The following is a 16116-nucleotide window of genomic DNA, read 5'->3' on the forward strand; positions in this document are numbered from 1 at the left end:
CATAGGAAGACAAAACAAGTGTAACTTCAAAAATTTCAGCATATAGAGAGGTATTTTAGTAACATGAAAATTTCTACAACCATATTTTCCTCTCTCATAATAATTTCCAGTAGCATCATGAACAAACTCAACAATATAACTATCACATAAAGCATTCTTATCATGAGTCTCATGCATAAAATTATTACTCTCCACATAAGCATAATCAATTTTATTAGTTGTAGTGGGAGCAAATTCAACAAAGTGGCTATCATCATATATAGGAGGCATATTGTAATCATAAAAGAAAATTTTCTCCTCAATGCTCGGGGGACTAAAAAGATCATGCTCATCAAAGCCAGCTTCCCCAAGCTTAGAATTTTCCATAGCATTAGCAACAATGGTGTTCAAAGCATTCATAGTAATAACATTCCCATTAGCATGCATATAGAGTTCCATGGGTTTTTTAATTCTCTCTTCAAACACATCATGTCCTAATTCAAGATAAAGTTCATAAAGATCTCTCATATTTTTGTTGTTTTCCATTATGCTTAACTAGCAAAATAAAAACATGCATGATATTAAGTAAAGTAAAACGAGTAACTAATTTTTTTGTGTTTTTAATATAGCAAACAAGATAGCAAATAAAATAAAACTAGCAACTAATTTTTTTGTATTTTGATTTAGTGCAGCAAAAAAAGTAGTAAATAAAACTAAGCAAGACAAAAACAAAGTAAAGAGATTGGGATGTGGAGACTCCCCTTGCAGCGTGTCTTGATCTCCCCGGCAACGGCGCCAGAAAAATTGCTTGATGGCGTGTACAGCACACGTCCGTTGGGAACCCCAAGAGGAAGGTGTGATGCGTACAGTGGCAAGTTTTCCCTCAGTATGAAACCAAGGTTTATCGAACCAGTAGGAGCCAAGAAGCACGTTGAAGGTTGATGGCGGCGAGATATAGTGCGGCGCAACACCAGGGATTCCGGCGCCAACGTGGAACCTGGACAACACAAACCAAGTACTTTGCCCCAACGAAACAGCGAGGTTGTCAATCTCACCGGCTTGCTGTAACAAAGGATTAGATGTATAGTGTGGAAGATGATTGTTTGCAGAAAACAGTAGAACAGTATTGCAGTAGATTGTATTTCAGTAAAGAGAATTGGACCGGGGTCCACAGTTCACTAGAGGTGTCTCTCCCATAAGATAAACAGCATGTTGGGTGAACAAATTACAGTTGGGCAATTGACAAATAAAGAGGGCATGACCATGCACATACATATTATGATGAGTATAGTGAGATTTAATTGGGCATTACGACAAAGTACATATACCGCTATCCAGCATGCATCTATGCCTAAAAAGTCCACCTTCAGGTTATCATCCGAACCCCCTCCAGTATTAAGTTGCTAACAACAGACAATTGCATTAAGTATTGCGCGTAATGTAATCAGTAACTACATCCTCGAACATAGCACCAATGTTTTATCCCTAGTGGCAACAGCACATCCATAATCTTAGAGGTTTCTGTCACTCCCCCAGATTCACGGAGACATGAACCCACTATCGAGCATAAATACTCCCTCTTGGATTTACAAGCATCTACTTGGCCAGAGCATCTACTAGTAACGGAGTGCATGCAAGATCATAAACAACACATAGATATAAATTGATAATCAACATAACATGGTATTCTCTATTCATCGGATCCCAACAAACACAACATATAGAATTACAGATAGATGATCTTGATCATGTTCGGCAGCTCACAAGACCCGACAATTAAGCACAATGGGGAGAAGACAACCATCTAGCTACTGCTATGGACCCATAGTCCAGGGGTGAACTACTCACTCATCACTCCGGAGGCGACCATGGCGGCGTAGAGTCCTCCGGGAGATGAATCCCCCTTCCGGCAGGGTGCCGGAGGCGATCTCCTGAATCCCCCGAGATGGGATTGGCGGCGGCGGCGTCTCTGGAAGGTTTTCCGTATCGTGGCTCTCGGTACTGGGGGTTTCGCGACGAAGGCTATTTGTAGGCGGAAGGGCAGGTCAAGGGGCGTCACGAGGGGCCCACACCATAGGACGGCGCGGCCAGGGCTTGGGCCGCGCCGCCCTGTGGTTTGGCCACCTCGTGGCCCCACTCCGTTGACTCTTCGGTCTTCTGGAAGCTTCGTGGCAAAATAGGACCCTGGGCGTTGATTTCGTCCAATTCCGAGAATATTTCCTTACTAGGATTTCTGAAACCAAAAACAGCAGAAACAAAGAATCGGCACTTCGGCATCTTGTTAATAGGTTAGTTCCAGAAAATGCACGAATATGACATAAAGTGTGCATAAAACATGTAGATATCATCAATAATGTGGCATGGAACATAAGAAATTATCGATACGTCGGAGACGTATCACCTAACCGCTGCGCACCGCGATACACGTATCTGGTTACGTGTACTCAGTTCTACCCTCGAGTCTTACACTGGAAAAATATATGTACTCAGTTTTTCCCTCGAGTACTAATACTGGCTAGTGCAATATACTCAGTTTTACCCTCAAGTGGCTGGTCAACACAGAGTCAACAAATGGGATTAAGCTATCTAATCGAGTCATTTCATGCGCAAAAAATTCCAGAAAAGATAAAACCATAGTGGCACTTACTCATGGAGTCTTATTACGCGACCTACCACGTTGGGAACCATAACAATCATAGATAAATCAAGTTTTACCATAAATTACCACTTCTCAAATCACCTAGTAGCTCTAAAGGAGCATGGCTTTCCACAATAAGCCCTTTCCAAAATAGCTTTCCCCAAAACATACTTTGTCTGAATGAGGCCACAATTTTCACACTCATGTATATTTGTATTGCAAATAGTCTGAGGTAGGCCAAGATGAGTTTCATTGTACAAAACATGCATTTTCCATTTTTTTAAATCTCATATTTGAATCCCTTAGTCTATTTACTACTCACGTGCCCTTGGTTTATTGATACTACTCAGTTTTTCCCTCTCCCTTCACAAATTCTCACAAACTCCCAACCTTTCCCTGATTGGTCTAGCCCTTGTCACGCGGATCGTGCCCGCCGACCGTTGATCGTATGATCTAACGGGTAGGATAACCCATCTCTCTCTCTGATCGGGGCCACTACCCTCTCTCTCTGTCGGCATTTAGGCATTATAAACTCTTTTAGGCATTACTTTTCATGAAAAAATGATAAACCATCACCAATTTCTTGTAGCCATTACTTTTCACGCTAAAAATGATAAACCATCACCGATTTGTTGTAGCCATTACTTTTCATGCAAAAATTGGTAAACTTTTCACGCAAAACTATGATCATTAATTTGGTCAAACCAATATAATTTATATGCCTAAAAAATTATACCATTGGATTCATATGCAAAAGAAGTTTCCAATGATATAATGTTTTTGATATATATTTCATATTTTGTTGACCAAATTAATGGTCAAAGTTCTTCTCAAATCACGAAATGTGCTTATAAACCAGTATGGAGGGAGTAGTCATTACTTTTCACGCAAAAAATGAAAAACCATCACCGATTTGTTGTACCCATTACTTTTCACGCAAAAAATGATAAACCATCACCATTTTTTTGTAGGCATTAATTTTCACGCAAAAAATGATAAACCATCACCGATTTCTAGTAGCCATTACTTTTCACGCAAAAAATGATAAACCATCATCGATTTCTTGTAGCCATTACTTTTCACGCAAAAAATGATAAACCATCACCGATTTGTTGTAGCCATTACTTTTCACGCAAAAATGATAAACCATCACCGATTTGTTGTAGCCATTACTTTTCACGCAAAAAATGATAAACCATCACCAATTTGTTGTAGGCATTACTTTTCACGCAAAAAATGATAAACCATCACCGATTTTTTGTAGCCATTACTTTTCACGCAAAAAATGATAAACCATCACCGATTTCTTGTAGCCATTACTTTTCACGCAACAAATGATAAACCATCACCGATTTCTTGTAGCCATTACTTTTCACGCAAAAAGTGATAAACGAAACAATCTATCTATCTATGTATTTAAAGTTTGGGAGGGTTCACCATCTACTTATGTTAACTTTCGATGTTTTGACCTGAAAATCAACTAGGTATTATAAAGGGAAATAAAAGTTCAAAATAATGTAAAACGAAACAATCTACCTATCTTTGTATAGAAGATAATCTGTATGAAATTTGAGGTTATTTAGAGAAGGTCGGAAAAACCTAACTTGTTACAAAAGCTGGTTTCAGTGAGACCAAATGGCATGCGCTTAAGCATGGTGATTTTTTCGAACATCTCCAAATGACCCCGAATTTGCCATACATGATACCATACGTGTAACAACAAGGAATTCTAAAAATTGTCAAAAACTTTTGCCGAACCATATAGCTCTATCAGAAAGAACCTCGCCATGGTGCCAATAAATTTTTTGGTTACAAATTTTCGTATTTTACCTAACCTTCAACATGAAACTTGTTTCAAATTCATTTTGGCGTACAAGAAACAAATCCCACCTTGATTCGAGCACCACAGCCTCCAAACGATGCCAATGCCGATATCGGCATGGTCAGAACGGCTATGCTCGCCGCCACTGCTAGGTCACCATCGGTATGCACCCTCAATCCCGTCCCCTCATTCGATCACTGACACACCAGAGATACCGCCGAGGCCAATACCGAACGTACATGCTGATGCCAATGCCGAACATGCACGCCGAGATGGGCACGGCCACGCCGCCCCACTATGTTGGACGCCACAGACCACCGCGAGGTCTTTCCCTTCGCCACCACACTCCCCTAGCACCCATGTATACACGCCAGAAAGGAGAGACACTAGTTATCTCTACATTGCTCGCGTTCGTGTTCGACACTGTCAGTCAAAGTGTTGAGGTAGTCGTCGATGTCCTCGACCATTTCTTCTCTTCTTTGCATGGTTAAACGCGTCTAGTTCATATCTATCTAATGCGTCTGGTCTCGCCTCATGCAGTTCTTTGTGGATGTCGATCTCATCTCGGCACCCCGCAGGCCACCTCCTCCGTGCCATCGCTGTAGAGCTCCATTTAAAAATCTAATCCTACCTGTGTATTGCCCCTTGTGTCAGCGTCATGGCCCACTTGTCATTCGATATACCGAAGCCCCACTCATCCGTGTTTTGGTCAGGGATACGGTGATGCTTACAGTCAAACAAAGATGGATGGTCTGACGTGTCTTTCCGGGCTCTATGTGGCCCCACTAGTCAGTAGATACGGTCAAAGTTGTTGACCCGTCGGGCAAACGGCTGTTCCATCACTTGTGAGAGTTTCAGACAAGGGCTTGGGAAAAACTGAGGAAAAACTAAGCGGCTGGGGAAAACTGAGCACAACTAAGGACCTGAGGGCACGGAAATAGAAATCCCTAAAACAAAATATCAATATTGCATGATGGAACCATGTTTTGTGTAATGCGAGAGGTTCCAGTGCACTGGGTTTATATTCACATATGATTAACAACAAACGTCGCCCTATGATTCTTGCATCATAGAAGTCGTGTTGACCATAAGATCTGGAGTGGTACGGACAAGTCAAATGCACCTTTTTTTCCTTCCGCATATTAATAGATGCATTGTACTGGAGCTATTGTTGCCCTGTTCCCTCTTGAACCCCATCCTTGAACCCATTTCTTGAACCCCATGCCTAGATTGGAGTCACCGTATCACCTAGGGAGAATCTAACATGGGAATCGAAAATGAAGGAGTCAACTACTACTAGACCCAAACTCAATCAATGATCAATGAAGTTAACTTGTACATCAATCGTGGTTGAAACTTAGACTAGGAATAGGAGGGAACCAATTTCCAAATACTAGAACCTAAATAGTTAGAATTCAATCATAGTTTTTTTAGCAAACCAAGTACCTCCCTAGTAGAGCTAGTGGTAAGTTTAGTCTTCGAGATGTTCTTCTAGAAATTTATTTGATGTTATACCTCATTGTAATTAAGAGGCTATGATTAATTTTGTAATGAGTCGTAGTTTTAATTCTATAGACATACCTTAGAACCACAATGTTTCTGTTGTACCACTCCGAGGGATGTAATACTAGTGAAATGGTGTTTCATTGGTGTTATATCAATGACTTGCATACTAAAACATGTTGTGGTATGCTGGGTCGCCGCAATTTCCAAACAAAATAGGTCCGCGTGACTATCATGGAGTAAATAGCTGAGATCAAGTATGCAAAATATGTGGTTTAGAAAATATGAAACGGCTACATGAGGACCAGGTGCGCATGATCTCATGGAAAATCTTAGTCATATTATAAAATAAGTGTGTAAGGATGACTTTGTTTGTTATGTTGAAATTTCCTTGCAAATCTTATATAGTAACATTGTAAAAGAAGTGTCTAAGAATGAATTTGTGTGTTATGATAAATTTCCATTTTGATCCTTCTGCTTAGGCTATGAAATATATAATTGGCGTGTGAAAGAAACATGTTTTAGAAACACGGAAAAGGTTCCATGCAAATGAGTGGAATCTAAAAACCGTTATTAATACACTATTCATTTTGAGAAGGAGTAACGTGGATGGCCTGGATGGCCATTGCGTGCTATGCACCTCACCATTTTCTGTCTCCGTTACTTGTTAACCCTTCACATAAGTTATAGGACTCCAGGGCAACAGAGCCAGAAGCAATCTTTGTTGCCGAATAGGGTTTTGACCGGTATCACAGCGACGCAAAATCACTCTATACTAGTATCCACCCATAGCCCCGTCACTTAACCCTAAAGAATCTCGACGCAAAATATCGTGGCATTGAACCTAGTCATCTCAATGCCTCCAATCTTAGCGATGCAATTGGGCACCTTGATGCCTCCTTTTGCGGCGTTGAACTATTCCACGCCAGGTGGTAAAATGGCTCATCTCTAGCTTGGCATGGCACAACAACACCCTTGACGATGGTATTGAGTAGTGTACCCTCAAAGTAACAACATAGGGCGTTGAGCAAAATTGCCAAATTTGGTTAATCTTTCAAGGAGGGGTTGTCTTTTGCTACTGTTTATGCTACGAGTCAGTTACATGTGGGTGACATGACCTTTTGTAGGTACTAACGTGTCCAGGTAAATATGTCGGCACTAGATATGCTTTGAGATTTTAAGTGTGTCCATGCATGTAGTATTAGTTTGTTTCTTGTAGTTTCCTGATTTTCCAACAATACATCCTAAGTGATATGACAAGTGGCAGTAAAGGAACCGAGATAACCTACTTATACATTGCTCGACAATGATAGTCTCGAATATTCAGATGGTCCAACTAAACCTATATAACGCCACACATGCAGAGAAATTGCTTTAAGTTGCAATATAAGAAATAAAATATAATTTGGTACAGTTAAATAACATTGTCTTGTACCATAATGTGTGTGTTGTAACATGGTATGCGAGGCGGACTTTGTATTAGGCGCTATTATGGGGTAGGAGGTGATGGGCTGGTGGGATTAAGAGTATTTTGACCACATCTCAAAAAAAAAGTATTTTGACCAAATTAAAGTTGCATGTTGCTCCCTCCTAGCCCACCCTTGTGTGCCCAAATGTATCATCATATAACACATCCTGCTTATGAAAAAAAATGCAAGAAAGAGAGATGAGTAAGAGATAAAATGCATACAAGAGAATAATTTTGTCAAGTGAAGTGTGAAAAGTTGTATAAAACACAGAAATTGATAGTAGAGTTTGAGTAATTCTACTCTTGGTATCCCATCAGATAAGTATGTATGCCAAAAACCTGTGCTTATTCCAATATGACATACAAGTCTTATAATGGTGACAAAACAAATGTGTGGTGTCTGTATGATAAAGTCAACACATTGAAGATTACTTTATAATTAGATAAACATAAGGACCATATGGAAGACATCCTCACAATGGGGGGATGACCGATGGCAGAACATTAAGACGTGTATTGTTAGGGATTTTGATATTATTTGTACTATACCACTAACAACCGGTGTAGCAAAAAAGTTTTGCCGGTACTTAGTAGAAATAAATTTAGCTGATACTTAGTTTTGTAGTCACCGTTGGATCGACCACCACGCTAAACACGAGCACGTTATACTAAATATTTGTACTCATTAACTAATGAAAACACAACATTTGGATTTCATTTGGATTCAATTTATAAGCAAAAACTTTAGTTTTAAGAAACGCGACATTCTAGAACTAAAATACAAATATTAAAAACAGCGATTGAAGCAATAATATTTTTCAAGAAACTAGCTATGATTGATCAACCGGAAGTTTCTAACACCTAATAGTTGTATAACGAGTTCTAGGCCGATGCGGCAATTTCATCGCTAGTATGTACACCAATCACTGTTGCCAGAAAACAAGCTTCAAATGCAGTCATTAGTTTCGCAAAAAAATATTCCTAGTAGTAATTAAAAAATTGAAAGAAAAATACACACACATTTTAGTTCAAAATATAGGAATTAACAGGTAATGATAAACTTAATCTGAAATATATATGCTCGAATGGTTAAACGCTTGGCTATTAGGTAATGACCGAGTAGTAAATGCAGGGCAGTAGATAACGATCATTGTGACATTGCCAACATGTACAAATGTGGCCTGAATTTGGAGATGTTTCTTGCGAAACCTAGTACAGACACAAACGCTGACACATACGTATATATATCATCCCTATGTGCGCACATATACTCTACCTCTATGAGCACTTTCGAGAGACTGAGTCCAAGAAACTGATCCGACGAATCTTGAGATTGACGAAGTCACACGGGCGCTTCACTGTCGACCGGGAACGTCTTATCCCACCGAAGAATATTCCGCCTTTTAATGAGACACCAAAGTGTTCACACCCATGAGCCAGTTTATAACCTACAAAAACATATACCCTTTGCACTGTTTTCTCATTGTTGTCTGTATATCCCAAAGAAATTGCATGTTCTGTATGCCAACGATACTCACACCCAAACCACCGCTCTCGTGATAATAATATATAATATGAATTGATAATTTGACTGTCTACATATATAGTCATGAAATGTATTGAAACATTAGAAGATATGCGTCAAAACAAAATCAGCAGGACTGGATGTCCACCCGGAATGTCTCTAAGCCGCGCAAATGGCAATCTACTTATTGCTACTTGTGCATTTCATTGTTACTTGATCCATTACTCGAAGACGATGGGGGCGTCCTGAGAGCTTAGCAGTTAGCAACTTAGCATCCACCTTGCACCTGACATTTTGCTAAGAGAAAATGTTCTTGGACATGACATGGGGAACTGAGACACCTCACGGCAACCGTCACCGAAGATTATATTCCGATCGCCCAGTCATGGCCGGCCGGCGCGCGGTGCCGTCCAGCCGATCAGGAGGTCATCGATCGTTTCTTTCCTCACACTGGGACCTCCATTGACCATTGCAGTCGCAGAGAGAGTATCGGAGGTCGCGTGTTCCGTGTCACGCGCGCGACGCGCCTGCTCTCGCACGCATCGGTCGCCGTGGAGATTATATTCCCAGGTCCGGACGCTTTCAGTTCCATGTCGCCGTCGCCACTCCTCGAGTCTTCGTGGCTAGCTAGCCCAACCTCTCTATAAATTCAGCGCGATCGCTCTTCGAATCGACACAAGGAGCACAGCTTCACTCAAGGTTGTGGGTGCTTAGTTAGCTTCGCACGGCCGGCTCTTCTCCCATCGATGGCGCGCCTCCTCGCTCTCGCCGTCACCGCCACGCTTCTCATGGTGTGCAAGAGAGAAGCCACCATGCATATCTCAGACTTTGTACGCGACAGAATTCTGCATTGTCAAACATTTGATCCGTGCATTGTTGTTTCTTCGTTTTCAGGCTCAGACAGGGCAGCTGGCGTCTGCCGCTCGGACGTCGCCGGGGGAAGCGGAGGCCTTCTGGCGCGCTGCCCTGCCCAGCTCCCCCACGCCGGACGCCATCCTCGAGCTTCTGCACCACGGTGATCGCATCCGCAGCACATGAGCGAAACAGGGCATGGTTTAGTAGTGATGGTTATCTCGCTCACATACCTATTTGCCTGTAATGCAGACACCGGCGTTCCGGACGGCGCGGTCGAGGCCGCAAACGACGATGATAAACCGCCCATGAACTTCGACTACGACGACTACAGGGCTCTTCCCCGGAGAGAAGCCACCCCTGCCCCATCTCCTGACGTGCTGCTCCGCGCCACCGTGCGTGACGAGGAGACGGTGTTCTTCCTCGAGGACGCAGTGCGCATCGGGGAGAGCCTTCCCTTGCACAGCAGCACCAAGCTAGCCACCGCCGCCGCCTCTGCCGGCGAGGCGTCGGAACCACTGCCTCTCGAGCTGTACACCGTCCGCTCCGTGAGGGCGGTGGAGGGGTCCAGTTTCGTCGTGTGCCGCGGCGAGCCTGGCTACGGCGCCGTGTACGGGTGCCGCGCCACCGGCCCGGCGAGGGCTTACGTCTTGGCTCTGGCCTGCAAGCGCGGGGACGCGGCGGTGACCGCGGTCGCCGTGTGCCGCACCGACACGTCCCAGTGGGACCCGGAGCACGCGGCGTTCCGACTCCTCGGCGTGAAGCCCGGCGGCGCTGCGGTGTGCCACGCCGTGCCCGATGCGCTGGTACTCTCGGCTAAGAACGGTAAGCGCCACGCTGCGAATTAAGTGCCCAACGTCCACGGCTCCGGCTTCTCGATGAAAATCGATGAAAAACGTATTTGTATGTCGTGATGCAAAATTTCTTCCAAGAACTGTATAACGTTCATTAGTATAGCTGTTGTATTATTTGTTTGTTCCCATGTATGTTGCAGTGCGCTCTCTACAGTGATGTATGGTATACTTAAAATAAAGGATGCATGTTAATTTGGACGTGCATACAAATGCATTAATATTCTAGTTTTTGGACTGGATTCGTACAAAATTTGAATAACGTGCAATTTTGTTCAATACTATCGCCGTTTCAAAAAAGACAAGATTATAAATTTGGATGGATTTCGGTTGCCTCACCACTCTTCTTACAATAGAAACCCATGGGCTCTCCCACGGCAATCATATTTTTTTAAAAAAAATTGGTCAAAAGTCAAGGTTTACTAATTAAAATCGACCAATTGTATAGATAAATAAAAATAATACGAACATCTAAAATACCAAATCAATTGGTCCAACATAGATTTTTTTAAAAATATATGTTAATTTTGTATTATAGATATCTATATATTTCTCTATACATTTAGTTAAACTTAGCAAGCCCTGACTTTTGACTAAATTTATAGGCCTTGCTTTGGAACATACGTTGCATTTTAATAAATGTATGGAATTTAACTAACCTCACCCTTGTGAATAGAATAAACATCATCAATTATGATAGGGAGATGTGGCCCTTCTCACGACATATGTAGCAAGTTCTTATCTTCTCCTTCTTCTCACTTGATTTCTACACAACGAGAGCATTAGCTTGATTCTTCTTGGGAAGTGGCATTTCTTCAACTGGAGGTTGAATATGAGTTTGACTTTGAGGCCGCTTCCCTTTTTGCTTCTTCTTCAAAGGGCAAGATCTAACATGGTGTCCTTCAATATTGCATTTGAAGCAAACAATCTTAGCCGGGTCTCTGACTTGTACTTGGACCTTCTTCTTCTTGTTGTTCTTGGATTTGCTCTTGTTATTGAATTTGAATCCAAGTCCACTCTTGTCATTGGGGGGTTGTTGCACACTCAACATCATGTCAAGTTTGCATTTCCCTTCATGACTCTTCACCAAGTCGTTCTTCAAAGAAGTGACTTGGGCCTTGATCTCTTTGATTTGCTCTACATGGTTAGTAACAAAACAAGTACTAGAGGAAGTAGAACCTTCATTGTAAGAGCAAAAAGGAAAGGAAGATAATGCATCACAAGATTAAGCAATACTACGAGTGGATAAATTATTGGGACTAGAACATGGCAATATACCATTTTGAGTAGTAGTTCTAGTGTCCACATGAGGCTCATAAGATGTTACCTTTGACATAATAGCCTCATGAGCTAACTTTATCCTATCATGGGAAGCTATAAGATCCTCATGGGAGTTGGAAAGCTTTCCATGATTTTCTTCCAATTTCCCATAATTGCTAGTTAGCAATTCAAGTTGAGCCCTTAGCTCAACGTTCTCCTTTAATATAGATGCTTCACAAGAGGTAGAGTTAGTAGCACAAGCATCATCAATAATAGCACAAGGAGAAGGCAACTTAGAAAGCTCTTTTAGGTTGGAAGCCTTAAGTTGCTCATGTGACTCGGTGCGTTTGGTGAGCGCACTCTCAATGACCCTTGAGCCCTTTTTGAGTGGCTCCAAATCTTCAAGGAGTTTAGAATTAACAAACACAAATACATGGTGTGCAAGACAACATACATACACTTGATTTCTCAAGATACATCAAGTAGGAAGAACAACATATATCAACACATGCTAGGAACAAAACTAACACATGCAAAGGGGCGAGAAACTTTTAATGTAAGTAAGTTGAGCACATGTTAACGCAAGGAGGAAAATTTGATATATGATAGAAGTAATATGATCCAAATAACTTGTCTTGAGATAGTATAAATGATGAAGATCCCTTAATTCTTCACGATGTAGTCAAATCTCCAATTCCCTCCAACAACCACCTATTGATCAAGTTTTAGCTTGTTGGTCCCCAAGCAAGTTGGATCCTAAAAGGTTAGTCACAATAGGTTTAGCAACCCAAATGGGTTTTTTCTTGACACCTGTCGAGGGTGCTCCTTGGCAATGCCCTCCGATAGGGGCTTAGGGTTGATGGAATCCTGCAAGCTGACACGAGACATCGGTTCACACACAAGCGGGGAGAGCGATTTACCCAAGTTCGGGGCCCTCGATGAGGTAAAACCCTTACGTCCTGCCTGTCTGTTCTTGATTATGATGACAATGGGTTACAATGGGGTGCCGAATAGTTCGGCTGAGATCTCGTCGAGATGGTTAAGTGCTATGGTGACCTAGCTCTAAGCTTTTGGTGGCTAAGATTGCTACGATTGATTGTGTTCCTCAGCAACCCCTCTCCTGGCCTTTATATAGGAGGCCAAGTCTTAAGAGGTGTAACCGAGTGCGACTAGGTTTACAATAATTTTAGATCTAATCTTTCCTTGTTCGGCCGCTTCTTTGTCTTGCTTGCCAAGGAATCTTCTGGTGCACCACCCGGATGGGCCGCCTTGCCTCCAAGTGCTTTCACGGGCCCCCAACTGGTCAATATAGGATAGGGCAACGTCGGTTACCCGAAGGGTAATGCCCACGTCAGTAGCCCCCGAGTGTCTAGCCGAACATAGTTCGGGTAGAGACTGAAGCATGTCTTCTTCTGATGTCCTTCTCCTTGACGGTTCTTGTTTTCTTTGAATCTGCATTATCTTCTTCTATCGGGTGCGCGTCAGCACTCCCGATGGGAGTAGCCCCCGAGTCTAGGTACGAATGCTTGCAATCCGTGCATAGACTCAAGTTGCACCACTCGAACATTTTGCTTTGTCGAAGTTTTTCTGCAAGTCTTCGTAGGTCATCCGATATATTTTCTTTATGCAAGGGATGATGAGTAAAGTGCCCAACTTTTGCTGGTTAACTGCCGATGGCAAAACACCGTTACTCTACACAGAATCAAGTCCCCGGGCATGATCCTGGAGCGCAAAAAAGTTCTATCGGGTGCGCGTCCAGCGCAAAAAAGTTCTGTCGGGTGCGCGTCCAGTGCTCCCGATGGGAGTATCCCCCGAGTCTGGGCACGGGTGCTTGCAACCGGGTGCAGACTCGAGTCGAGCAGTTATCTCTTCCTTCAAGGCTTTTTTCTTCGAGTCTTCATTCTATCGGGTGCGCGTCCAGCGCTCCCGATGGGAGTAGCCCCCGAGTCTAAGTGCAGATGCTTTGCAATCTGTGCATAGACTCAAGTTCATCATCCGATACCTTTTTATTCCTTCGACTGTCCTTGACAGCGTCCATGATGTCACTGATGACGTGCTACTGCTGTGGCCCGATTGACAAGACTTGACTCGACAGGTCCACCCTAGTTCTGCGCGGGCAGTTTTTAGGAATTGACCAGTGCATGCGTGGCGACCGAGGCGTCTCCTCGATTTTCGCGCGACGTGGGAATAATGGGCCGCCGGTTCCGTTCCTTCTTTAAGCGCCACGTGTACAGCCAGATCTGCTCCACCTCCCACGACGTCTGTGGAGTTATGGCCATGATCTCACACAAATTCTTATGGCATAAATAGAGGGCTTCCTCGTTTTTACTTTTCACGCCTCTTACTGCTCATCTTCTTGCTCAAGCCTTCCTGCCTCCTCTGCTCCTTCTTCAGAAGCTCCGTACGCCATGGGCAAGAAGAAGAACACTAGCACCTCGGACGCGGCCAAAGTCAGCCGCAACTGGAGCGCCTCCGCCATTTCCAGCCGCGACGTGAACAAGCTGCGCTCCCTCGGCTTCATCTCCGCATCTGAGGACGACATCCGTCTCCCAGGTGCCGTTTCTCGCCCTCAACCTCCGAAGGGCTTCACCGTTATGTTTGTTGCCTTCTTGTTTCGTGGTCTCTCTCTCCCTGCCCACGAGTTCCTTCGCTCCCTTCTATTCTTCTACGGGATCCAGCTTTGGCAGCTGACCCCAAACTCCATTTTGCATCTCTCCGTTTTTATTACTGTCTGCGAGGCCTTCCTTGGCATTGATCCCCACTGGGGTCTTTGGAGGAAGATTTTTTATGTGAAGCGTTGATACGTCTCCGACGTATCGATAATTTCTTATGTTCCATGCCACATTATTGATGTTATCTACATGTTTTATGCACACTTTATGTCATATTCGTGCATTTTCTGGAACTAACCTATTAACAAGATGCCGAAGTGCCGATTCTGTTTTCTGCTGTTTTTGGTTTCAGAAATCCTAGTAACGAAATATTCTCGGAATTGGACGAAATCAACGCACAGGGTCCTATTTTGCCACGAAGCTTCCAGAAGACCGAAGAGGAGACGAAGTGGGGCCACGAGGTGGCCACACCCTAGGGCGGCGCGGCCCCCCTTGGCCGCGTGGCCCTGTGGTGTGGGCCCCTCGTGCCGCCTCCTGACCTGCCCTTCCGCCTACTTAAAGCCTCCGTCGCGAAACCCCCAGTACCGAGAGCCACGATACGGAAAACCTTACTGAGACGCCGCCGTCGCCAATCCCATCTCGGGGGATTGAGGAGATCGCCTCCGGCACCCTGCCAGAGAGGGGAATCATCTCCCGGAGGACTCTACGCCGCCATGGTCGCCTCCGGAGTGATGTGTGAGTAGTCTACCCCTGGACTATGGGTCCATAGCAGTAGCTAGATGGTTGTCTTCTCCCCATTGTGCTTCATTGTCGGATCTTGTGAGCTGCATAACATGATCAAGATCATCTATCTGTAATTCTATATGTTGCGTTTGTTGGGATCCGATGAATAGAGAATACTTGTTATGTTGATTATCAAAATTATATCTATGTGTTGTTTATGATCTTGCATGCTCTCCGTTACTAGTAGATGCTCTGGCCAAGTAGATGCTTGTAACTCCAAGAGGGAGTATTTATGCTCGATAGTGGGTTCATGTCTCCGTGAATGCGGGGAGTGACAAACCTCTAAGATTATGGATGTGCTGTTGCCACTAGGGATAAAACATTGGTGCTATGTTCAAGGATGTAGTTACTGATTACATTACGCGCAATACTTAATGCAATTGTCTGTTGTTAGCAACTTAATACTGGAGGGGGTTCGGATGATAACCTGAAGGTGGACTTTTTAGGCATAGATGCATGCTGGATAGCGGTCTACGTACTTTGTCGTAATGCCCAATTAAATCTCACTATACTCATCATAATATGTATGTGCATGGTCATGCCCTCTTTATTTTTCAATTGCCCAACTGTAATTTGTTCACCCAACATGCTATTTATCTTATGGGAGAGACACCTCTAGTGAACTGTGGACCCCGGTCCAATTTTCTATACTGAAATACAATCTACTGCAATACTTGCTCTACTGTTTTCTGCAAACAATCATCTTCCACACAAAATGGTTAATCCTTTGTTACAGCAAGCCGGTGAGATTGACAACCTCACTGTTTCGTTGGGGCAAAGTACTTTGGTTGTGTTGTGCAGGTTCCACGTTGGCGCCGGAATC

At 43.5% G+C, this 16116-nt stretch overlaps 1 protein-coding gene across 1 annotated transcript; it reads left to right on the forward strand.

Annotated features, from left to right (window-relative positions):
- Positions 1-9626: 9626 nt before the first annotated feature.
- On the forward strand, positions 9627-10820 carry LOC127298251 (BURP domain-containing protein 15). Its single transcript, XM_051328159.2, has 3 exons — positions 9627-9726; positions 9830-9950; positions 10040-10820. Exons 1-3 carry the CDS (start codon positions 9682-9684, stop codon positions 10633-10635), a joined length of 762 nt encoding a protein of 253 aa, XP_051184119.1. The 5' UTR covers positions 9627-9681; the 3' UTR covers positions 10636-10820.
- The last annotated feature ends 5296 nt before the right edge of the window (positions 10821-16116 follow it).

Source organism: Lolium perenne, chromosome 5, assembly GCF_019359855.2.
Source record: "Lolium perenne isolate Kyuss_39 chromosome 5, Kyuss_2.0, whole genome shotgun sequence".
NCBI lineage: Eukaryota > Viridiplantae > Streptophyta > Magnoliopsida > Poales > Poaceae > Lolium > Lolium perenne.